Below are 25,728 nucleotides of genomic sequence, written 5' to 3' on the forward strand. Positions count from 1 at the left end.
TTTTAATGATGTTTTCTTAGACGTGTAGTCATCGTGTATGTTGTACTCTTGGCTCTGCCACACATGGTATACACTTGCTCTCTGTTAGATGACTCAACTAGTTGGACTCAGATGGATTTAGGTGGTACACCAGTCTCTAGGAGGTCACCATTGCATTTACATAAGTAAAAAATAGGGCTTAGATGTCATTTATGATATGAAATTTTTCCCTTTGTTTCCCACTAATTTGTTCAGAAAAAAATCCTTTAATTAGTATCACAGAATACCTGTCATATTAATAATACTCACAGTTCTATACATGTTATCAAGTCAAATCCAAGGAGGCAAGGATCTTTTTCCACCACAGAGCCATGATATAAGGTAATAGTTAAAGGTCTTTCCCTGGGATCTAGATAGTCTCCAGCACCTGTATGTAACCTATAACTGCAAAAGCATAATTTTAAGGGTGACTAAAGGTGCTCTGATGCCCATAATCATTAACAGTCAAAGGTCCACCAGGCCTTCAAGTTGAAGGAATTTTTACTCCCAAAGAACTATTCATACTAAACCTTGTCTGAGAATCAAACTGTAGCCTAAACTACAAAAACTCTAATGGGCAAAATAGGAAAAGTTAATAGAATAGAAACCATGCATATTATGCCACAGCACTCCTTGGCCTACAGATGATAACACAGATAATCAGACCCTCCATAGAAATAGACTTTTGAGAGCTGATATTACAATGAACCTGAAGTTTAAAAGTACAAAAATATCAACAGGCAAAAGCCAATTCCTTTTTGGTGTGGTAGAGGATTATCAAAATCTAAAGGACTAGCAATCACAGGACTTTACACTTATGAATAGATATCTAATTTCAAAGCTTCTTACCCTCATGAAAATATTCCTAATACTTATATTGGGAAAATAAGGTGCATGTAGGCTATGAACTGAGATAGTTAAAGAATTAATTAAGGGGCATATCTCAGTTACAGAGTGGCATTTATTAAACTATCTTCTATAGAAATCTATCTGTAAACAGTCTTGAAAAAATTTTGATGCCAGCAATATTTTACTCTAAAACACTTAATATGAAATTGTGCATAAAATGACACAATACTGAATAGATTACAACTTAATTGAATTCAATAAAATGAAGACTATTAAAAATTCAATTTCTTCTGCTTTGCTATGAAAATTACCCAACTCCATTTAATTAAGGGTCTTCTTTCTTCCCACTCCAAGATAAGCATTTATAGGTTAAAAGATATTTTAAGCCCCTAACTATATTCAGTGACCAAATTAATTTGTAAAAATGGAACCATTTTTGTGGCCATGAAAAAATATTTAATTTTAAAAAGCAGAAACTAAGGTCTCAAACTGTACACTACTGCAAAACTTCTATGGCATTATGACCTCTATATGGGTTCTCTGTCCATCAACAGAGATTAGAGCCTTTTGTCATCTAGTATGGTTCTTGTCTACTTCCTTCCAAAAATTGTGCACAGATCTGTACATGCTAGAGATCTTCTTTTACTATGTTAGGAATATCAATATCTTGATCTAGCCATCCTGTCATCATAATCTCATTTTATGCCCAATTCATCTCTTTTTGCATTCATACACATCTGATTACTAATTGCTCTTACTGTTTCATCAAAAGAAATAACTGCAGCCAACTTATCACATTCAACCAACATGGAATTCCATGACTCATAGCCATTACAGTATTACTTGGAGAATAATGGAGTTAAAACTCTAGGCTTTTCCAGTAAGGAACAATCCATTATCAATAAAAGTGCCATGTGCTTTGTTAGATATAATCTAACCTATTCTTTAACCTAATCAACTTTCAGCTTGGTTCATAGTTCATGTGCAGATTTCATGCAAGATGCATGTACAGGCAGACCAACTCAGTAGGCTGCTCCTTCCATATGTTATACTCTGGGTAACAAGCACTCTTCTTTTATTTGCTATTTCCTGTATAGATTTCTAGGTTGAGATTGATATCTTTAGCAAGACATGGATTTAAATGAGATGTCCCATAGTGTTCCAGAACTTAAAGCAATCAAACACAAAATTATTTGTAAGCAGGATCATCTAAAAATCTATTTGGACTTTAAACACAAGACTCATTTGAGGATATTAGCAAATATCTGTAGTGATTATGTTTTCCTACTTTATGCTGCATTTATTCCATTAAATATACAGTCATTTAAAGTTTGCACAGGGCTTTATATGCATTAACTCATTTGACATTCATTATCAGATGAGATCATTAAACAAAATTATTTCTGCAGTTTCATCAACAAATCTTGTATGATCTTAATACACACATAAGAAATAGCAAATTTGAAAACCAAGACAAATGTTTTGTTTGGTCTTTATTTTGCTATCAACTCTAGATCTCTAACTATATGATTTTATATTCTCAATATAATTATATCAATTGTGTATTTGAAGACGAGGTTCATACCTGCATGCATTTTCATCTATAATGATAAGATAGAGCATAATTAAATAATAGAGAGCAAACTGGACTGAAATTTTAAAAAGTCTAATTCACTAAGGGTCATTTTATTGGCCTAAGAATAGTAATTTCTTTTTCCAGTTATGGTTATCACACAAATAAGGTGAGTTTTTTTTTTCCTTTTTAAAAAACACAATCCAATCAAACTCAAAACAGGCACTCACACACTATCACTCTCTCTCTCATCTTATTCACTGGTTTTGAGTAAGACTATTTCTTCAATCTTCCCAACCTTTTCGAGCTCAAAATCTACAAAATTAAACCTAATCATGTTTAGTGATACTCATTGATCTAAAAATAAAGATCCTTTAGGGAAAAAAATTTCAAATATTACATGTTCCGTGTTAATATGTTCTCATCAATATCCAGTCCAGCAAGCACCTCAATGGACTCATGATATTTTAGCCTCCATAACAGCTTACAGTTGGCACATCCCAAATCTGCAACCTATAAATAAAATGGAAAAGATAATAAACACATACTATCTCAAAAGATATTTCATATCAGATATTTTATCACAAAAATATGCTCAAGCATGAATTTAGGAGGTTCCTGGAAATAAGAACAGAATAAATTAGTTACATGGAAAGGCAGCAAGGTGTATGGGGATATGGCTGGACTTACAGTCAGGTGTGGAAGACAACTTTCCCTTGTTCTGACATAGACCAATTGTGTGACTATAAGTAAGTCACTTAACCTCTGGGTCCCAGACAACTCTAAATCTATCAGTTCTTCCCTCTATTGAAGCAGATCACAGTTCTGAACCACCTCTCCCCTAGATAATGACACTGTTAAAAACTTAATGAGGTCAAATAATTTTTAAAAACTGAATAAGAAAGTGGGCCATAGCATCAGAAAACAGGTATTTTTAAACATTTCATTGAATGGCTCAATAAATATTTCCCTGGTTTTATAGAGTACCTTCTTTGGTGACAAGTTCCCACGAACAACAAAAAGATCTTAATAGTAGAATGACTAATTTGAGTCTTCCATGTAAACAGAATCAATGTATCGATGTATTACACTTTTATTATTACTTTGTAGATAGTTTAATATACTGTAGATAGTTTCTTAAGTAGAAACCTATCCTTCCTATTGTAAAAATACTATCAGTCTCACAGTAATGGCTCTTGCTGGTCTTTAGAAACATCTAATTTAAAGGAATGCAAATCATTCAATTGTCCTAAAAGAGCCATGGCATCAGCTGATCAAAACCTAACCCCAAAGGCTAGAGTATATCCTCAGTGCCTTAAGACCACACTATAAACTAAAACATTCAAAGAAAGTAACTGCCTTTTGAAGAAGAGATAAATTCTGTCAATGTCTGTCATGTACCTAGTGCACTACTAACTCCTTCATCTGGAATAAACCACACATTTAATAGAAGCTCTCACATAGCTGTTTTCTCCACAAGATAGAGGTAGTTAGGTATAAGCTTAGGAGAAATGCAAAGGTCCTAAACTCTGTATCATAATTCTCTACTAGATATCTAAAAGCTCCAACTTTTTTCCTAACCTTAACTTTCTCTCTTAGTATCAACTTTAAGGAGAAGGGGAAAAGGGTTTACTTGCCCAGGGTCACACAGCTAGGAAGTGTCTGAGGCCAAATTTGAAACTAGGTCTGGCACTCTATCCATCTGCTACCTAGCTGCGACCTCCATCTTCTTTACTTAAGGGACTAATGCCTGTTAAAAAGCATACTAACGAATAAAATCCTAGAAAAGATGTCCATATTGATATCATTTCATCACCTTCCCAACTCACTTCTCCTTTAACTATTCAATTAAAATTGCTTTCTCCAAGATTACCAAGAAATCTCAATTGCCAAGTCCAGTGGTTTGGTTTTTTTTTCCCCGTATTCACCTGCTTCACTCAATGCTGATGCTCCCCATATTCTCTTTTCTCAGTGTTTTCATAAAACTGCTCTCTCCCAGTTCTCTTCTTACCTATCTGATTATGCCCAAGTCTCCTTTTTAGGATCATCACACATTTCCTGCCCCCTTTTCAGGTGACTGTTGGATGCTCTTCTTCACTGGCATCAAACTCAAACAGAAACCAGGCCACTAAATTAGACATAAGGATTTCTGCAGGCTGCCTGTTGACTTGGTCTTGAAATGTAAAATTATCTCTAGTTTAGTATGATTTTTTCTAATTTCTCAATTACATTTTAACCAGGTTCTGATCTTGCTGGGGAGAGTTGTACAGTGAGCTGCATGTTTGACATGTCCACTTTTCTTCCTTCTCTATATTTTCTCCAGGGAAGGGGGGAGGATCTCATTAGCTACCAGAGTGTAATCATCTTTTTGCAGATGAATTCCAAACCTATATACCCAGCCTGATGTCCAAAAGACATCTCAAATACATCCTATCTAAAATTGAACTCCTCTTTCCACTTCTCCCCTCATTTCCCCCCTCTAATTTCCCATTCTATTTGGAATTCAAGTTCTAAACTTTGGAATCATCCTTGATTCTTCCCTCTATTTCTCCACTCCTACTGTCAGTAAGTTGCTAAGTCTTATTGATTTTTACTTCAGCAACAGCTTTTTCATCCCTCACCCTTTGCACACACACAGCCACCATCATAATTCAAGACCTTTTTGAAATCCCCTCTCCGCCTTGTTCTCTCTTTAGGATATATGCTACAAAATATTGAGATGTTCTTGGACTAATCAGAATAAGAAATCTTTATCAGTTTTTAATTATCAATTCTGAAACAAAGTCCAACACTGAAATCTTTTTAAAAAATCATTCTTATCAAAGGCCTGCTCAATCTAAAGGGAAAGTTCTAGTTAACCAAGGAAGAACTGGTACCTAAAATGATTAATGATCAGACTAAGAGTGAGAACAAGGTTTTAATTAGTGTACCTGACAGAAGTATCTAATGAATTTACCTTTGACCACCCTGAAAGAAGAGACCTTTGTAAAGAGTGGTTAAAAAATAAATGAATGGTTTTAGGAAAAAACTTTCCAGTGTGCATTAAAAGTTTAAGTGACTTTTATTAAAGTTCTGTTTGATGAGCAAAATGTTAACTGAACTTTCGCAAAAGGTCTGCAACTATCTTTTTATCTTTTTTTTGTAGAACTTTGCCATTGTTTGGGAATACTGTTAAATACTGAGTGAAAATAAATTTGTGAGGTCTTTAAAGATAGGATGAATTTCTGTTCCACTGGAGTTTCTTAAGCAGAGATATCTAGAATTAGAATTCAATTAATATATTTCTGTCAGGCTATGCCCAAAACCCATATTACAGTATTTTTCTTCAATATCCTCATCATTTTCTTACCTATATTATTACAGGAACCCTTAAATTGATCTCTCTGCTTCCAGTCTCTCCCCTCTACAATCCATGATCCAGAAAGCTGATAAATGAATTATTCTTATACCATATCACACTCCTGCTTAATAATCTCCAAGTGGCTTCCAAATGCCTCTTGAACGAAATACAAACTCCTCTGTGTGGCATTTAAAAGTCTTTCACAATGGTCCAGGCCATATTCCTAGAATTTTCCCTTCACACACTATATTCTAGCCAAATTCACCTACCTGCTATTTCCTGCACACAACATTCTACCTCCTGCCTTTTGCACAAGGTCTTCCTTGGCCAACATGCTCTTTTTTTTACTACTATCTTTTGGAGTCTCTGCCTTCCATAAAACTTCAGCTTCCTTCCCACTTTCTTTATGTGCTCTTTTCTGATTCTATCTCCTCCATTAATATTTTCACCCTGTCCCTCAAAAATACTGTTTTAGAGAAGAGGGACAGTGAAATGACTCAGTGGATAGAAAGCCAGGCCTAAAGACAGGAGGTCTTGAGTTCAAATCTGGCCTCAGACACTCCCTAGCTGTGTGGGCAAGTCAATTAACCCCATTGCCTGGCCTTACAACTCTATTGCCTTAGTGCTAATACACAGTATTGATTCCAAGATGGAAGGTAAAGGTATTAAATATATAAATATATATTATTTGGGATATATTTTGCATTTACACATCTGTAGCCATGTTGCTTTGCCTCAGTAGAATGTAAGTTCCTTAAAGGCAAGAGCTATTTCATTTTTGCATTCCCACAGTCTAGTACAGATCCTGGTACATAGCAGACAAATAATAAATGCTTACTGAATTGAATCAAAAGATCCAAGAATACAAGTCAGCTATAGGATGGAAAGGCAAGCAAGAGACACTAGCTTCCTCAAGAAAAAGAACAAGGAGGTGCCGAGAGGAATCTGGGCAAAGCAGAGGAAAAAGAAAGTTAGCTGGTCACCACCCGTGCACATTGCACATACAGAACCTGAGAGGAATACTATTTTAAGATGTCTATTGCAAATCTTATTTATTATGAACAAAGCTGCTCTTATTAAACACAACTTTTTAAAACAAGTCAATTTCAACAGAAATATAGGTAAATAGAATTTTACTATAGAATTTGATTAAGTACAATGGGCCCTAATCCATGACAATTTTACTACATTGACAATGCAATTGTGTATCAAATGCCTCAACCAATCCTAAATGCTATTAAGTAAAAATCTAATTTCATTTATATTGGATAAGTGCTTAATTCAGTTAAATAAGCCTACCAACTTAAAAGCATTCCCTCAATACAGAAAAACCAAGTTGATAAAATTTTGGCCAAACTCTCTAAAGATGTTCAAACTGCAACATACTCGACTCAACTCAAACCTTTTCATGCACCTTTGTTCCAAGTGTTGTGCTAGGCCTGAGAGATACAAAGACAGAAAAAAACAACATTCAGTTAAATATAACAGTATTTTCTTTGGCTCCACCCACCCGCTCACCCATTTCTGAGATATATTCTGAAGAAAGCCTTCTTTATACATTTGAACATATTGAAAACAATGAAATAGCAACCAACCTTTTGAGGTTTGTGTTTCCGTACAAAATCTAAAACAAACTTATGGCGCTGTTCAGATAATGAAGGTGTGAATTTAATATTCTCCTTTACTTGAACTCCTTGAACGTCTGAATCAACCATAACGTCACTCTAAAAAAAAAAAAAAGTTTCTCTAAATAATAGCTAATTTTTTTAACACTTCCCTCAGATGACTCCTAATTAGTTGTTTTTTTTTTTAAAACAGCTATATTATACCCACATACATGCCATTATTGGACAGAGTTTCCCAAAAGTTTTAGTGCATTTTAAAGCTATCATTAAATGCTAGCTTCTTAAAGCTAAAATTTTGGGACAACTCACATTACACTAAATAACCCTTATTTTCCATCATAATATTTCCATCAATACTGTATATTGGTTCCATGGCAGAACATCAGTAAAGGTTAGGCAATGGGGGTTAACTGACTTGCCCTATAACCACCACCTGTGTTATACTGTTATCAGCTGTTGTTAGTCCTTCATTTTTTGAAGAGGCCCAGGGACTATAATGAGTGATGTCTCGGAGTTGCATGTGGGTTGATTTTAAGACAGAGTTGCACAAAGTCGTCAGCCTCATTCTCTCTTCCAGAGAAATCAAAGTCCAATTGTAAGGGGGGAGGTTTTAGGTGGCTCAGTAGACTGGGAACCAGGCCCAGAGATGGAAGGTCATAGGTTCAAATTGAGCTCAAAACACACTTCCTTAGCTGTGTGATCCTGGACAAGTCACCTAATGCCCAATGCCTAGCTCTTACCACTCTTTTGCCTTAGAATAAATACTGTGCATCAGTTCCAAAGACAGAAAGTAAGGGTTTAAAAAAATGAGTAGCAAGACAAAATCAGAACTGGCAATTGCCATGGATGCAGTGGATGACCTTGGGATAGACATTCCCCTTACCAAACAGATTTAAAGCCTATGGGCTATCCTCAAGATGGGTTAGCACTGAGAAAGCACTGTGGCCTATGCTGATGCTATAGCTTCTTGGAACCATAGAAGAAAAAGCTGCATGAAGGTGGACAAGTAACCCTGAAAAGAGGTGCTAGTCCTCCCTAAACACCCCATATACCCCACTTTGTAGGTGAAATTATACAGAAAAAAATTCCTAGCCTTAAAATTAGAGGATAAAGGTTCAAATCCAAGGATTCAAATGAATTTGGTAACCTAAGGAGTATTACCTAACCTCTCTAGGTCTTGGTTTCTTTAAAGCAAAAAAAGAACTGATCAACTTCTAACAAAGTTCCTTCTAGAACTAATTCTTAGTATCTTACACTCTGTCAAAGAACTTTCCTAGTACAGAAAAACCTAAAATAACAATTAATTCTGTCCAGAATGTCAGTGTGATTTTTTTTTTTAAATCACTGTATCTTCAAAGGATATCTTGAATTGTTTTTTTCTAAAGTGTCTTAAAATTCAATTTGTTGATCTATTTAGTTTAAAATCAAACATTTTGTCAGCCTGGCCAGTGTACCTTTTCTATAACACACAGTTCTCATTTACCTGGCTTACAAGTCTAAAAATGATAGATTTCATCAGTTCTCTCTTTTTCATGAAATCTATATTGTATTTTATCTAAATATGCTGGCTCAAGAAAGGAGAGAATTCTATGGCAACGAGAGTACTGCTTTTTAAATTTGTGACTTCTGAGTCAAATGTTCTTAAATGATGCTAACTATAAAGTTTTATATTTAATTTAGGTTTACCAAACAATAAACATTCAGTAGAATTACCTGGTCCTTGAACTTTTCCATAACAATTGTTTTTAATCACTATCTTCTGTCTTAGAATCAACACTAAGTATCAGTTCCAAGGCAGAAGGACTAGGCAATTGGGGACAAGTGACTTGTCCAGGGTCGGGTCACACGGTAAGAAAGTGTCTGAGGCCAGATTTAAATCCAGAACTCCAGACTCTATCCACTGAGCCCCAAAAGCTGCTCCCATCATAATTTTTTAAAACCTAAGTCTTGTTAAGCAAAATCCTAGTAGCCTTTATATTCACTTCTCATTAATGGTATAATGTCATCATAAGTAAATCACAAAATTGAGAAGGTAATTAAAACTCAGTGAAAGGGGACTTGGGATGGGATGGGGGGGATGGTTTAGATTTTACAACTTCTGAGCATCTCACTGGTCATTCTAACTGAAAAGAAGCAATAAAGATGTAAAATAACAGACTGTAATCTGTGCAAAAGGTGCTTCTTTGTTTCTTTTCACCAACCTATTTTTTTAAAAAATGAGCATCTCTACCACTGATCCTTACAATGCCAATCATATCTCTTTTTCAGATTTTTCCCTTTAAAACAGTATGACCTATCCACGAACTAAAAGAGTGCATCAGTTTTCTCTCCTGTAATGTTGGCTTTAGAAGGCATCTTGAAGGCCATCCACTCTAACAACTTCATTTTACAGAGGAAAGAAATTAAGAGCAAAGTTTATGCAAAGCCCCTAAGGCAATTTCCTAACTGATGTTATGGATATTCTTTAAAAAAAACAAACTGGCATGCTCATGTCAATCCACTAGCTTAATTCTGTAACTTTTGAGCACTGACCTCCATTTAAGTTGTACAGTTCTTATCGTAAGTGTAAGCCCAAGAATAGGTTCACCTAATGGCGCAAGTAATGCTCCTCTTCTACTCCACACCCAGGCTTCGGGCCTTCTGCCTCTCACATGGGGCGTGCCAGGTCCTGACTCACCTCTCTCGAGGAAGCAAGTGCCCTGCAGGGCCCCAAGATCATACCCCCCCACCCGCCAGGCCTCAGAGCTTCCAGGCTGCCTCCGCCCCCGCCCCCGCAGGCGCCCAATGGCCTCTCTCTCCAGGTCGGCCCTTCTAGGAGAGGAGGCTAACCCGCCCTAGCCTGCGGCTGCTGCTCCCGCGGCCACCACCAATGCCGCCTACTTCCGGCTTCCTGCCCCTACCGCTCCCGCTTCCGGTGCGGCTCAGAGGCCCGCAAACCACGCGGTTTGGTTGAGATTGGGCATGCCCAGGTGTCGAGCCCTCACAGCTCTGCTCCCAACCGCCCTCGGGGATAAGGAGCCGGTGTGGGCCGGAAGACCTCGGGGTATAGGTAATTAGCTCTCCAGAGTTCCCGTACTTCGTGCTTCTAGGCTGCCTTGGTTGGAGGGGCAGCTGTAAATAGTATGGGGCCCAGGCGGAGGCAAGGGGAGGTGCAGAGATTCAGAGTCAGGCCACAGCCCTCGCGGGAAGCCGCGAGAAAAGGTGTGCAAGACCCCTGTTCAGCTTTCACGCAGGCAACTAAATAGCATTTTGGAAGGACCTACTTTGTGCCAAGCACAGGGTATACCAAGAAAAGCAAAAAAAAAATTGCCCCTGTCCACACGGTGCTCACCATCTAAAGTGGGCTGCCAGCAAGGGAATCCAAACAAGATAGAGACGGCATGAACTAGGGCTCGTCTCAGAGAGAAGGCCCCAAGGCCAAGGAGAAGGGGGAAAGGATTCTTGCAGAAGGGAGATGAGGAAGCCAGGAGGTGATAAGGGAGATTGTTCCAGCCTTGTTAAAACCGGATGAAATTCTGCAATCCTCTAAGGACCTAATATAAACAGAAGATACAAATGAGGACTCATTTGTCTCCTTGGCCTTCATGGAGCTTATGATAAGAGTGTAGTTTTATGGCTGTTTAAGGTTTGCCCAGAACTGATATCTAAAGAGTCTGAAGACTCACTAGTCTAGCTCTCTGCCCCCAAACGACTTTTGGGTGATCAGAACTGACCCAGATGGATGCCTTTGCTCTTTCCCTCAGGTTTTCTTGAACATTACACAGCCCCTTCCCTCATTATCCTTTCCTTGTGGCCTCCCCCACACCCTCTGTTCTCAGTCCTCTGGCCCAGCACCAGCAGTTCAGAGCCTGTTTTCCCAGTTACACAGTTCAGAACTTTGCAGTGCTGGTGCTTCAGGGTTGCAACTCCCAGCAGGCTTTTGTGCCAGATTGGATGCTGAGGCCCAAGTAAATCTCTACAGCCTATACTCTGAACCAGGGGCCAGCAATGTAGGGCTCTCTAGCCATATCTGGCTCTTTTGAGGGCCAGATATGGTTCTTTCTGCAGGAGCCATAAAGTCCATTTTTTTCAGGCACTGTTACAGGAACGCGCACTGTGAGCACTGTAGGACTCTCACGAAATTACATTTTTAAAAATGTGGCATTTATGGCTCTCACGGCCAAAAAGGTTGCCAACCCCTGCTCTGAACAATGCAATGATCTAGGACAATTCTGAAGGACTTAACAGGGAGGAATGCTATCCACCTCCAGAGAAAGAACAGTTAGAGTCTAATGGATACTGATCAAAGCATACTATCTTTCACATCCCTGTTTTTATTTGGTTTTATTTGGGGGTTTTGGTTTTGTATGAGTGTACTCTTACAACAATGACCAATATGGGAGTGTGTTTTGTATAACAATATACATATGGCCCAGATCAAATTGCTTACCATCTCCAAGTGGGAGGAGGGAATGAGATGATTTGGATCTTATACTTTTGGAAAACATGTGTTGAAAATTATTATACATGTAATTGGGAAAATAAAGTATCTTTGAATTTTAAAAAATGTTTAGGTAGGTCACAATGAAGAGCACTCCAAGTTTTCACTGAGGGACAATGTGATCTAGGCTTATGTGTGAATTTTAATCTATTATTTCTTTATTTTGAGGTCCTTGACATTTTTGTTATAGTTTTCACCATATTATTAAATAATTTTAAGTCTGTTCTCTCCTAGGGTCTGCTAGTGCACTCTCAGTGCTGGTAATGTGGAAGGTTGGTGAGAGGTGCTGAGTGAACTCAGTCAGTGAACATTATCATTTCATGGGTTTGGGTATTGTTTGGTTTTAACATTGTTTTGGATTCTGGGTGCCCTAGATCATGGAGATAGCTAAAGTTACTTTATCTTTGGGAGATAATTTCTGTTTTGGAGAAGTTTGAGAAGTCATGGAGATCAGCAAAAATATTTAGTCCCCCATCTCTTGTTGTTTACTTTACCATCAATGATTGTCTCTTTTACTTCACACAATCACTACTTTAGTATAAACTTACATCACTTCCTACCTGGACAATTGTAATAATCTACCAATTGATCTCCTTGCCTCAAATCTCTCCCCTTCGATCCATCTTCCATATACCTGCCAGATTTTTTTAAAGTATAAGTCTGACAGTGACACTCCCTTCCTCAAAAAGTTCCAGAAACGGGCAATTTCCTCTAGAATCAAAATTCCTCTTAAAAAAAAAAACAAACAAAAACAAGCTTCAAGACCTGGTCTCAACTTCCCTTTCTAGACTCATTACATATTAATAATAGCTAGTGTTTAAAAGGTGATGCTGGGCCTGGAGTCAAAAAGTCCTGAGTTAAAAAATTTGGCCTCAGACACTTACTAGCTGTATTCACCTAACCCTGTTTTTCTCATTTTCTCATCTGTCAAAGATGGAGAAGGAAATAACAAAACCAGTTGATTTGCCAAGGAAACTCCAAACACAGTCACTAAGAATCAGACATGACTGAAACAACAGAACAACAAAAGCATTTATATAGTGCACTAAGGTTTACAAAACATTACAAATATCTCATTTTATTCACATTACATCACTGAGAGATAGATATTATCATCCTCATTTTACAGATGAGGAAACTGAGTTAAAGAGAGATTAAGTGACTTGCCCAGTGGTAAATGCCTGAGGCCAAATTTGAATTTAGGCCTTCTTGACTCCAGGTTAAGCACCATATTCACTATGTCCCCTGGTTGCCACTGTTAGTCTCTTCTTCCCAGGCCCACTATGGTATAGCCAGCGATGGAGGACCTTTTTGAACTTTTTAGGGACCCCATGACAACCTGTCCCCAACTGTGTGCCCCATCCACCCCTGCCTACAGGGGGAGGGGCTGAGCTACATGGGGAGGTTCCAGTGCCCCACCCTTCCCTTGCCTTAGGGGGCGGTGGGGGAGGGCCAGGCTACCAGCTCTAGGGGCCTGCAGATTATGGCCCCTGCCACTGCAGGGGGCGGGGCAAGGCCATGCCTGGGCTGAGCTGAGCTGATCTGTGCTCAGCCCCTGTGATGGTAGAAACAGGCCAGAATGCCCCACTCCTGTCATTAGGGGACAGGGCCTGGCTCCCAGCTGGCCAAGCCAGGGGCTTACATGTGCCCACAGAGAGGTCTCTGTGTGCCATCTTTGGCATATGTCCCATAGGTTCGCCACCATGGGTATAGCCAAACAAATCCTGTCCCTTCCTGGAAGGCACTTCTACCTCACCACCCCTAATTCAATTTCCTTGTTACCTTCAAAATTGCTCAAGTGCCATCTTTGGCCCCCTCTACATTTACTTCGTATTTATTTTGAACATACTCATTTATATACTTATTATCTCTCCAAAGAATATAACATTCTTAGAGACAGCAATTATTCCATTTATCTCTGTCCCTAGCATTTAGCATAGTGAATGGTACAAAATAGGACCTAAGAAATGCTTGTTTCTCTTCTGCTGCCTCAAATGAGGATAATAATTCCCCAGTGTCTTTGTAGTAGTGAGAAGTTTGTGAAACTCTTGTGCCTGGCTTACTTTCTGGGTAACCCTCAAAATCACTATGCTTAAGGTCCCAATCCAGAAACTCAAAGCATGATCCATTATGTTCAGTAACAGCTAACTCAAACTCTAATGCTACCATTCTAAGAGTTTCCATATTTATAGCTCTAGGAATAACTCTTGGACCTGCCCCTCTCTCAAACTGCTTTGGGAAAACAAAAGATAAGGAAAACCTTGTTCCCCCTTATTTGAAAAGGGAACCAAAACACATCTCGAGAGTTCACAAACAAATGACATAGCAAATTACTGTGCTAGAAAGGTTTGGGATGTTTGGTTGAATTTTTTCCTCCTCTCCTTATAAGTACTGATCATTCTGGATATTTAGAACTCCAGGATGAGGAGATATCTGTGGCATTAGCCTTTTTTTAGGCAAACACAGTGGTAAAACTTGATCACTGGACCGCAACCTTAATTAAGCGCATTTAGGGAAGGGTAGACACCCATTTGCTTCTTCCTCTTTAGAAGTGCCTTCTTAAGATCCTGAGGCTAAGGAGTGAACTGAGGTATATTCCCCTTAAAATTTGGTTAAGATTATTCAAATCACCTAAGGCTAGCTGCTACAAATACTATCAGTCTGCTTCACTTAGAGCAGCACTTTGAATAATTCCTAAAGCAAAGTCCTGGAGAATGGGACTCAGATTTTTCCTAATGAATTTCAGATGAGAACATAGAGCAAGACTGCATTTTTATTATGATTCAGGATGTAAGGCCCCCAATACTTAAGTGCTTTTTCACTTTCTTATTTGGTGGGAGGCCTAAAGAGAAAGAATCAGCTGGAAGGGGAAAACACCAAAGAGAAACTAGGTCTGTAAAGTTGAAGTCTCTTGTCTCTGCAGCAGTTCCTTCACCTATAAAACCTGAGGGTAGGACTAGGTTTTCTGTAAGGTCCAAACTAGCTGCAGCATTGTATGAATCTTTGACTGTAGTAGTAAGTGGGATGAAGTTAAAGCTGTTTGAAAATAGTTAAAGAAATAACCCTTTAGAAGAGAAGCAAAAAAAAAAAAAAAAAAAAAAAAAAAAAAAAAAGAAGAGAAGCAGATAAATGATTTTTTTAAACCCTTAACTTCTGTGTATTGGCTCCTTGGTGGAAGAGTGGTAAGGGTGGGCAGTGGGGGTCAAGTGACTTGCCCAGGGTCACACAGCTGGGAAGTGTCTGAGGCCGGATTTGAACCTAGGACCTCCTGTCTCTAGGCCTGACTCTCACTCCACTAAGCTACCCAGCTGCCCCTCAGATAAATGGTTTAAAAAAAATCTTTGCAGCATGTTTCTTCAATAAAGCACTCATTTCTAAAGCATACAGGGAACTGATTAAAATTTATAAAAATAAAAGCCATTCCTGAAATAATAAATGGTCAAAGGATATGAACAAGCAGTTTTTGGAAGAAGAAATCCAGGCTATCTAACCATATTTTTAAAATGGTACAAATAATTAATAATCGGAGAAATACAAGGCTACCCTATGCTCACCTTTGCACTGAAATCATCAAATGTTATGTTAATTTAATTTGGAGAATATTATTGGGTCTATGCAGCTGGGTGGCTTGGAGTCAGAAAGACCTGAGCACACATCTCACCTCAGATGCTTAATTGTGTGATCCTGGCACTTAACCCCATTTGCCTCAGTTTCCCCACCTGCAAAATGAACTAGATTGAAGGAAATAGCAAATTCCTCCAGTAGTTTTGTGTTACCTCCTGCTCTAGCGGGCCTAGATAGAGTTCTTTGAACGGGGAGGAGCAACTAACATGAAGCCAAAGGAATTACAGAAAGAGGAAGAAGGGGGAGAGGAAGGAAGAGCCAAGGAGCCAAAATAATGTTTGGAAAAAGTGCTCTCTCCGATGGCCCAGCACAAGTTTTTTATTAGGAGCATCATCACACCTTAAACACCGGGTGTATATCAGTGGCAGACAGGGGAAACAATACAGATGGTCAATTCAAAGGAATATTTTTGAAATACAAAAGTCCTGATAAAACACAGAATTGCTAAATTCTCATTATTGGTAAAGTTCATACATTTTATGGCTATGAGACAAAAAACAATTAGTTGAACAGAGGAGAGGATGGTCTTTTTGAGCCTAGGTCAGGTGTGCCTTTGTATGTGCTAACTCCAGGGATGTCTGAGATGCTAATTAAAAATGCTAATGAAAACACCTGCAGACCAGGCCAACCACCAATTGCAAATTTAATCCTTCTGACCAAAGAATAGATTTTTTAAAATTTGAAAATTATCCCCCAAATTAATTTAGATGGCTATGACTTAAGATGTTGCCACGAATAGAGAATTGCTTCCGCAGTGATCTCTTGTTTTTACTGAATCTTTTGCCTTTGCCTAGATTCAGTGTGACAACTTTATTTTCTTCGTGGTTCCTGCATTTTGCCAAGAAAACTCCAAATGGAATCACTAAGTATAAGACACAACTGAACAACATAGCATTTCTTTAGCTCTTCATCCTGTCCAACAGATATTGGCACATGTTGGCCTATAAGTTGCAATTACCTTTTATGGTCATCCTTCGGTTTATTGTTCATCCATGAACACTATGAGGCAAGATGACTACACCAAGTGTTACATGCAATATATTTTGTTGCATTTGTTTGCAGTTAAACTAATTCTATCCAAGTTAAAAAGCTTTTAAGTCTTTACTATATGCTAAGCACTGTGCTAACTGCTAGTTACTAAACAAAGACAAAAAGAAAATCCCTTTATTTTTCTCTCCCAGTAGGATCTATGAGCCATTGTTCTATTTAGCTGCAACTTCTTTATATAGTCTGGTTTCACTTGCAAGATTTATATGATTTAGTTCCCACAGTAACATGCCCACTTATTGGTCATTGTACAATGATTTCACACTTAGACTAAAGATATAGCTAATGTTTAAGTCTAAAAATAATGTGATTTTTAACACCTTCTGTCCCATTTCCCACTATTCTCCTACTGTCACTGCAGAAGACCATTTTTAATTTTAACTTTTCTCTCATGTTATTTATATATCATCAGGAGAAAAAAAAAACCTTCTTAATATGGCCTCACCTGTATGATATTTCCTTCTACTCCCTCATCGCCCATTCAAAACAAGTTTGTCTCTTTAATATGCTCTGAGATGCAATGGGGGTAACCTAGTTTTCTTTCCTTTCCTTTTCTTATTTTCTCTTGTATGGAATGCCTCATCCTCCTCCACACTACCCCAAAAAAGTCTACTGATCTTTCAAAGGACTTGATCAAAACTCCTCTAATTTCTTCCATGAAAACTTTTTATAAAACCTGAAACCTTCATTGCTTTTTAACTTCTCTGAATTCCTACTGCACCTATCAAAAAACACTCATTTTAGCTCTAGTTTCCTCTAGTTGTTTCACTGTGTTAATTTTGTGTCTTAGACCAGATCATAAGCTGTCCATTATTGCTTCCATGTCATTCATAAAACCTACCTCACATAGGCACTCATTTCTCAGTCACTATGCCTAACTATACTTTCTTGTCACTTCTATAACAACAAGTTTCATTAAAACATCACAGAAAACAAAAGGCAGGCAGGACAATTAGAGATGGGATCTATACCCTGTTAAGATTATACTGTAAGTTTCTTAACCTCTGCCCATTGCAGACATGATGATGGTGCCATTGGAAATCTAGGCAATGCCACCTGTCACACAGAAAAGACTATTTCCCCATTAACTGTCCTGGGGCTCCAAGGTTCTAGGGTCTTCCATTTTCTAAACTCTAAGCCCTTTTGCTCTCCTGAGTAGTAGAATAAGCAGGAGAAAGTCATCAAGGTTGTTTTTCCATTATTATTTTTTTAAACCCCTACTGTTCTAAGGCAGAAAAGCAGTAAGGTCTAGGCAACTTGAGTTAAGTGGCTTGCCCACGCCATACAGCTAGGAAAGGTCTGTGAGGCCACATTTCAACCCAGGAGCTCCCATCTCCAGGCCTAGCTCTCTCCACTCAGCTATCTAGCTGCCCCTAGCCCCGCCCCTAGCATTCATTTTTCAAATGGGACTAAAGACATTAGGGAGTGATGTCCTGACTTGCTCATGAATTGGATTTAAGTGAAGAGAACCTGCACATGTTCACTCTTCCAGAATCATCAAAGACCAGTGTCAGGACAAAAGTCAAGATTCCTGGAAATAGCCCCAGACACAGAGGATCACCTTGGCACCTTCCACACCTGATCAAGTTCTAAGTCCACCACAACGCCTACTTCAGCCACTTTCATGGCTTTTGGAATTTGTTCTCATCTTACCGTTCTGTCAGAGAAAGTCTTCATATGCTTGAGTCAGACTCACTAATGAGTCTGAGGCCTGTCTGTGTAAGATTTAAATTAATGTTCGATACTTCAAATATTATTTTCATAAAGTTTATTTGACAAAATATAACCACATGACTAAGTTTTCTACCTGTTCAAAATGCCCGCTCCACCAAAGCCGCTGATAGGAAGAAAAAGGGTGCCAGACACAGAACTCCACCCAATTTATATCCTGTCTATGTCAGCCTGTAATGACAGGAATTGAGTAGGGTGCTGGGAATAGTAGTTTTGCTGGGGATCGTAGCTTTTAGGGTAACAGATTCAAATTACACGTTACCTTCATCCTGCTTTAGCTGATCTGCTGAGATAGTTTTGGTTTGTTTTTTTTTTTTTAAACCCATAACTTCTGTGTATTGGCTCCTTGGTGGAAGAGTGGTAAGGGTGGGCAGTGGGGGTCAAGTGACTTACCCAGGATCACACAGCTGGGAAGTGTCTGAGGCTGGCTTTGAACCTAGGACCTCCCGTCTCTAGGCCTGGCTCTCAATCCACTGAGCTACCTAGCTGCCCCTGCTGAGATAGTTTTACACCTCAGAAAACTCTCACAACAGAGGTGCTAGTCCTCCCTGAATACCCCATACACCCCAAGCCAGGTGCTTAGGACAAGGTAATTCATTGTCATACCTATAGGCCTAGCTGCCTTTTAAACCCTTTATACACATTCATGGTAAATAAATGCTAAAGATAAAGGCTTTTGGCTCACCCTACTTCGATTTTTCAATTGGGAAGAAGCTGACCTACTTTCTCATTAAAAAGTCTAATATCTTATAGTCACCCAGAAGAAGGAACACCTATGCTACCAGAGATTTTGCCGGGTCTCTGGTCACTGAGACAGGCCATTGACCCAATTTATTGGTTTTAATTGTTCTGTCACTTTTCCTTTGCATCTGACTCTTCATGACCCCATTTGGAGTTTTCTTCACAGAGATACTGGAGTAGTTTGCCATTTCCTTCTCCAGCTCATTTTACAAATGAAGAAACTAAGGGAGAAAGGGTTAAGTAACTTGCCCTGAGTCAAACAGCTAGTAAGTGTTTGAAGCTTGATTTAACTCAGGAAGATGACTCTGGCCTGGATATGTGAGATGATGAGTTAAGAGATGGATTGTGAACCCAGAAGAGTAGGAGGATGGTAATTCTCTCAATAGGAGAAGAGGAAAATTCATAAGAAGGGAGAAAGGATTGGAGGCCCATTGAGGAAGGGGTAGAAAAAAAGAAAATGAGTTCTGATTTTATATTTTTTAATAAAATTTTCAAAATACATGTAAACATAATTTTTAACATTCATCTTTTAAAATTTTGAGTTTCAAATTGTCTCCCCTCCCCTTAATAAAGCAATTAATTTGATATAGATTACCTACTCATTTCACTCATTATCTCATATAGTTCAAGTTTTTTAAAAAAATTAACCTGCTCATTGTTTCTTATGGTGCAATAGTATTCCATCACAATCAGATCCCACAATGTTTTAGCCATTCCCCAATTGATGGATATCCACTTGTTTTCCAGTTCTTTGCTACCACAAAGAGAGGTGCTATAAATATTTTGGAACATACAGATTTTTTTCCTTTTCCCCTGTCTTCCTTGGGGAAAAGACCCAGAAATACTAAGGATACAGAGTTTTATAGCTCTCTAAGTGTATTTCTAAATTGCTCTCCAAAATGGTTGGATCAGTACACAGTTTTACCAACAGCGTATTAGTATCCCCATTTTTCCACATCCCCTCCAACATTTGTTATTTTGCCTATTTATGAAGTATTTTTTTCATATGGTTTTAGATAGCCTAGATTTCTTCCCCTAAAGACTACCTGTTCCTTTCCTTTGTCCAGTTATCAGTTGGAGAATGGCTTTTATTCTTATATCTAATATTTATATAGCACTTAATATGTGGCACTGTAAGTGCTTTACAGTTATTTCATTTGATCCTCACAACAATCTTGTGAAGTAAGTACTTTTATTATTCCCATTTTGCTGATAAGAAAACTGAAATGCAAAAAAAAAAAAAAAATACAGGAATTTAATGACTTGCTCAGTTACACAATGAGTGTCTGAGGCTGTATTTGAATTCAGATCTTCCTGACTCCAGGTCCAGAGCTTTCTCCATTACACGAGTGAATCCATTTTTTAAAATATTCCTTAGAAATGAAACCTTTATCAGAGAAATCTGCAACAAAGTTTTTCCAATCACCTGCTTCTAAGTTTAATTGTATTAGTTTTGTTTGTGCAAAAAATTTTAATTTCATGTATCCAAATTGTCCATTTTACCTTCTATGAATCTCTCTATTCCTTGATTTGTCATGAGTTCTTCCTCTACACTCATCTGAGGCAGAATATGAATAGAGGTCTTCTTGACTTCTTTCAGTAGCCCATCCACTATGCCAATTTCCAGTTATGGGGTTTTCAACCTACCAAGTCTTAGTGATAATTATTAATCTGTCAGGTTTGTCCTTATGTGTCAAGTTATCTAGTTCACTTTGCTACCCATATTTTGATTATTTTTGTATCAACATTTAAGGGCTATGTATTTTATTTCTGGATCTTTTCTTGTATTTTTGGTAGTATTAATGACTGGTTATCTCTATTATTATTCTTCCTGTGTTTAGTGGCCTCACTTTAAGATACCTAACTTATTAGATACACAGCTGGGTGGCACAATGGATAAAGTGCCAGGCCTGGAGTCAAGAAGACCTGAATTCAAATCTGTCTTCAGACACTGACTTGCAATGTGACCCTGGACAAGTCATTTAACCCTATTTGCCTCTGTTTCCTCTTCTATAGAATAAGTTGGAGATGAAAATGGCAAACCACTTCAGTATCTTTGCCAAGAAAACCCCAAATAGGCTCACAAAGAGTCAGACACAATAGAAATGACTGAAAAACAATAGCAATTTCCAAAATGGTATAGTAGCATAGATGATATAACTATGTCTATGGCGTACTCTCTCAAAGGGTGAGGGTACAGGAAAAAGTGGACTCAAGCTTAGAGAGCAGGTAGAGCAAAATAATAACTCATAGACTCCTTGTTGCTTTAAAGTTCTATTCTCTTCCCTATCCAGTGTTCAGGAAGTTCCCCTTAAGCATAAAGGATCTACCTTTTATTTGTTCATAGCTCCTGATGCAGATATTGCTGCCAGCTGATCAGAAGATGCTGTTCTGTACAATCATAGGAAGTCCATAGTTCTCTAAATCCTTCTAAGCTGGAATTCCCTCCTTGGGGATAGGGGAATGACTAGGTCTTCAGGCCTTTCTTCTAGGCATTTCAAAAGGGATATATTAGAAAGCTGCTGATTCCAATTCTGTAATTTAATCCCTTTTCTACTTACTTGATAATTTATTGACAATCCCTGGGCATATCTAAGTTTCCTCTGATTATTAGGACAGACTTCTTGTCTGGCATCATTTTACTTCATCCAGAGGCTTTCAAAATCTTTTCACATTTAGCCTAGGGTCTTTTAATTAACTGTCTGATTAAGACTTGTCTTCATCTAATTAAGATAGCAGAGCTAAAATGAGGTTTAGATCCCACCCTTACATAAATAAGGTTTACTGACTCAAGATCCTAGGGTCCATTAGTCCCCAGTGTGAGATTACCAGCAAAGATTTAGCTTATAGTACAGATTCCCTATGTAAGTAAAACTTATTCCCTATGTAAGTTTTACCTTACAAAGGTCATGTTCTAGTTCAGTGTATTTCTCTCCCCTCCCTGTCCCATTTAGGGTCTCCCTTTGAATTGATATTAAATTACTAGTTCCAAGGCTAAGCAACTTGCCCAGGTCACATAGCTAGAAAGTGTCTGAGTCTAGGTCCTTCCAACTATATAGGTCTGGCTCTCTATCCACTAAGCCACCTACCTGCCCCTCATTATATGTATTTCAAAGTCAAATCATGACAATAATTATACATTAATTGCCTATGTGCCAACAATGTTTCAAGCATTAAGGATGCAAAGGCAAAATAAAAAAAAAAATACCTGCCCTCTAGGAGGTCACAGTCTAATGGGAGAAATAACATACAAACATCTATGTATAAACAAAATAATATATGGAATAAATTGGAAATAATCCTTGGGGGAAGGGACTAGTATTAAGAAGGATGACAAATGGCTTCTTTAAGAAGCTGGGATTTTACCCTCCTGATTAGAGAAATGCAAATTAAAACAACTCTGAGGTACCACCTTACACCTAGCAGACTAGCCAATATGGCAGCAAAGGAAAGTGATAAATGTTGGAGGGGATGTGGCAAAATTGGGAATCTAATACACTGTTGGTGGAGTTGTAAATTGGTCCAAACATTCTGGATGGCAATTTGGAACGATGCGCAAAGGGCTTCAAAGGAATGTCTGCCCTTTGACCCACCCATACCACTGCTGGGTTTGTACTCCAAAGAGAAAATAAGGGAAAAAACTTGTACAAAAATATTTATAACTAAGCTATTTATGGTGGCAAAAAATTGGAAAATATGGGGGGGTCCATCGATTGGGGAATGGCTGAATAAATTGTGGTATCTGTTGGTGATGGAATATTATTGTGCTGAAAGAAGTAAAGAACTGGAGGAATTCCATATGAACTGGAATAACCTCCAGGAATTGATGCAGAGTGAAAGGAGAACATTGTACACAGAGACTGATACACTGTGGCACAATCACATGTAACAGACTTTTCTACTAGCAGCAATGAAATGATCCAGGACAATCCAGAGGAATTTAGGAGAAAGAACACTATCCACATCCAAAGAAAGAACTGTGGAAATGGAAATGCATTAGAAAAATATGTGATCTATCACATAATGTAATAGGAATATGATTGGGGTTTTGATCTTAAAGGATTGCTCTTCTGCAGATATGAATAACACAAAAATAGGTTTGAACAATGATACATGTATAACCCAGTGGAACTGCTTGTTGGCTTTGGGAGAAAGGAGAAAGGGAGGGGGAATCATGAATCATGTAACCATGGAAAAATATTCTAAATAAAATATATTTTTTTAAAAAGTAGCTGCATAAACTAAAAAAAAAAAAAAAGCTGGGATTTTAGCTGAGACTTGAAGGACATCAAAAGGCAGACGGGATGAGAGAGAGCATCCCTGGAAAAGTGGACAGTCAATGAAAAGACAGGAACTGTGGGAACAGAATAGCATAAGAAATACATATGATTGATCACGTAGTTTGATGGGGATGTGATTAGGGTTTTGATGTTAAAAGATCACTCTGCTGCAAAGATGGAATAACATGGAAATATGTTTTGAACAATGATACATGTATAACCCAATGGAATTGCTTGTCATCCTGGGGGGGGGGGGTATGAATTATGTAACCGTGGGAAAATATTCTAAATAAAAACTTAAAAAAGACAAGGAATGAAATATCTTGTTTGAGGAACAGCAAGGAGGCTAATGTCACTAGAACATAAGGAAAAGTAGAAGGGAGTCCAGTTGTAAAAAGCTCCTCACACCAAACTCTGGATTATATACTTGATCCAGCAAGTATTATTGAAAGGGGTAGGTGGGAGGTGACGCAGTCAGACCTGCCCTTTAGAAAGATCAATTTGCTGGGAGGAAGAGTTCAAAGAATACCTAACTCAGATTTTAAGTAAAACCTGATTACCTCTGATTTTGCTAATTAGCACTTTATGATAGTCTTTTCAGGGGCTGTCTTAATGTTTCCTTTTGCACCTTTATGCAAAGAATTTTTGCACAGAGTATCAAGGAATTCAGGGAAGACATTTTAAACTGCTTTCAGGGAGCAAACTATCTTCAACTGGAGTCCCTTGGCATGGGCATTTACAACTACATGTAAATATTTGTGCTAATTACAAACCACTTTGTTGATTTCCATAAAGGATAACCTAAGGAATTCGACTTTGCAACATTTTTTTTTATCAGTTTTGACACTTTTTCTTTAGAAGTTATTCACTTTTCAGTAATTTGGGTTTAACTAATTTGATTTTCAAATACTGAAGTAGGCAGAAATGCTGGGGGTGGGAGGGTATGCAAGCCTTCGGTGAACATGAACCCCTTTCTAGAAGGCTTTGGGACTCACCAATTGCCCTCCTTCCTTTTCCCCACCCCACCCCCCAAGAAAAGTGGAGTAAAAAAAACAACCTAATTACTATTTCCACATCGAGACCAGACTCTTCACGGAAGAAGTGAAAGCACCCGAGAAGTGGCCGAGGCCGCGGCTAGCTGGAAGGGCCCCAAGAACCCGAATCCGGGTACTTACTCCCTGCGGGGCCTGCATTTCGTGCCTTCCCTCTCCAGGGCTGTTAGATCGACCCTAATATGATCTCCTCCGCTCGGGGAAAAATCTAGTCCTGTGTCCAGGACTGGAGGGGACATTTCCTGGTATTCAGGAGGCTGTCACTCCTTCAAGCAGAGGGAAACAGCCCGAGTGCCCGGCAATTACCGGAGATCCCAGTATTTCCGAGAGGACCTCGGGAGGGGGAGTCTCAGCCAGCGAACTTTTCTCCCACCCCCTAGAGGCCTCTGATTGGACCCGAAGTTGACTTGAAACGCCGGTACGTGGCTACGTAACTTCCGCTCGGGCTGCCATCTTGTTCCCAGGGGCAGTTGGCGGAAGAGATCGTGCTCCCCGGTCGCCTGCTAGCCTTGTTCCGGGAGTTGCTCTGGCCCGCGTCCCAGTTCCCAGCTTCTGCGTGGGGTTCCCTCCCCCAGTGCCCCCTTACCCCGCCTTGGCCGGGGCGGAACAGCGAGGGGGCCCCCCGCTCCTGCCGCCGGCGTTCCATGGAGTAGGGTCCCGGACCGTTGTGCCGAGGAGCGAGAGCGAGCGGCCGAGCTTCGCCGCGCCCCCACTCCCTCCTCCCCCTCCCTTCCTGCTGCTCCTTCCTGCCCTCCCCCCCACCTTCCGCTGCAACATGGCGAACAACAGCCCGGCGCTGACAGGCAGCAACTCGCAGCCGCCGCCGCAGCACCAGGCGGCCGCGGCCGCGGCCCAGCAGCAACAGCAGCAGTGCGGCGGTGGCGGCGGCGCCATCAAGCCCGCCGCCTCGGGCAAGCAGGGCAACGTGCTGCCGCTGTGGGGCAACGAGAAGACCATGAACCTGAACCCCATGATCCTGACCAACATCCTGTCGTCGCCCTACTTTAAGGTGCAGCTCTACGAGCTCAAGACCTACCACGAGGTGGTGGACGAGATCTACTTCAAGGTACGGGGCTCCGAGGCCCGGGCCGGGGGCCAAGCGGGGCCGAGGCCCGGAGGTCAGCGCCGCCCGGGCGCCGGGTCGGGCGGGGGGAAGAGAGTGCGGGATCCGGCCAGGCTAGGCTTGGCCGCGGCCCGGGCGGCTGCCCCGCTTCCCTCCCCTCCCGCCCCGCCAGCCGGCGGCTCTCGTGGCTGCGGCCGCCGCCGGGGCGGGGTCGGGCAGAGGCCGCCCGCCCGCTCTCCCTCTTCTCGATTCAGGCTTTGGGGCCTGGACAGCCTTCCTCCGCCTGCCTCCTCCCCCAACCCCCA

At 39.8% G+C, this 25,728-nt stretch overlaps 2 protein-coding genes across 2 annotated transcripts in view; one reads left to right on the forward strand and one right to left on the reverse strand.

Moving 5' to 3' along the window:
• Window positions 1–10,124, reverse strand: part of HENMT1 (HEN methyltransferase 1) — a 36,907-nt gene extending 26,783 nt beyond the window's left edge. The window contains exons 1-4 of the mRNA XM_044675917.1: window positions 10,083–10,124; window positions 7,376–7,504; window positions 2,841–2,953; window positions 289–423 (exon numbers count right to left, since the gene is read on the reverse strand). Coding sequence (XP_044531852.1) covers window positions 289–423; window positions 2,841–2,953; window positions 7,376–7,504; window positions 10,083–10,124 — 419 coding nt within the window. The remainder of the gene's footprint in view (window positions 1–288; window positions 424–2,840; window positions 2,954–7,375; window positions 7,505–10,082) is intronic.
• Window positions 10,125–25,120: 14,996 nt separating this feature from the next.
• The window catches only part of PRPF38B (pre-mRNA processing factor 38B), a 14,818-nt gene continuing 14,210 nt past the window's right edge, over window positions 25,121–25,728 (forward strand). Inside the window, exon 1 of the mRNA XM_044672231.1 lies at window positions 25,121–25,426. Coding sequence (XP_044528166.1) covers window positions 25,136–25,426 — 291 coding nt within the window. The 5' untranslated portion in view covers window positions 25,121–25,135. The remainder of the gene's footprint in view (window positions 25,427–25,728) is intronic.

Source organism: Gracilinanus agilis, chromosome 4 (genome assembly GCF_016433145.1).
Source record: "Gracilinanus agilis isolate LMUSP501 chromosome 4, AgileGrace, whole genome shotgun sequence".
In the NCBI taxonomy this organism is placed as follows: Eukaryota; Metazoa; Chordata; class Mammalia; order Didelphimorphia; family Didelphidae; genus Gracilinanus; species Gracilinanus agilis.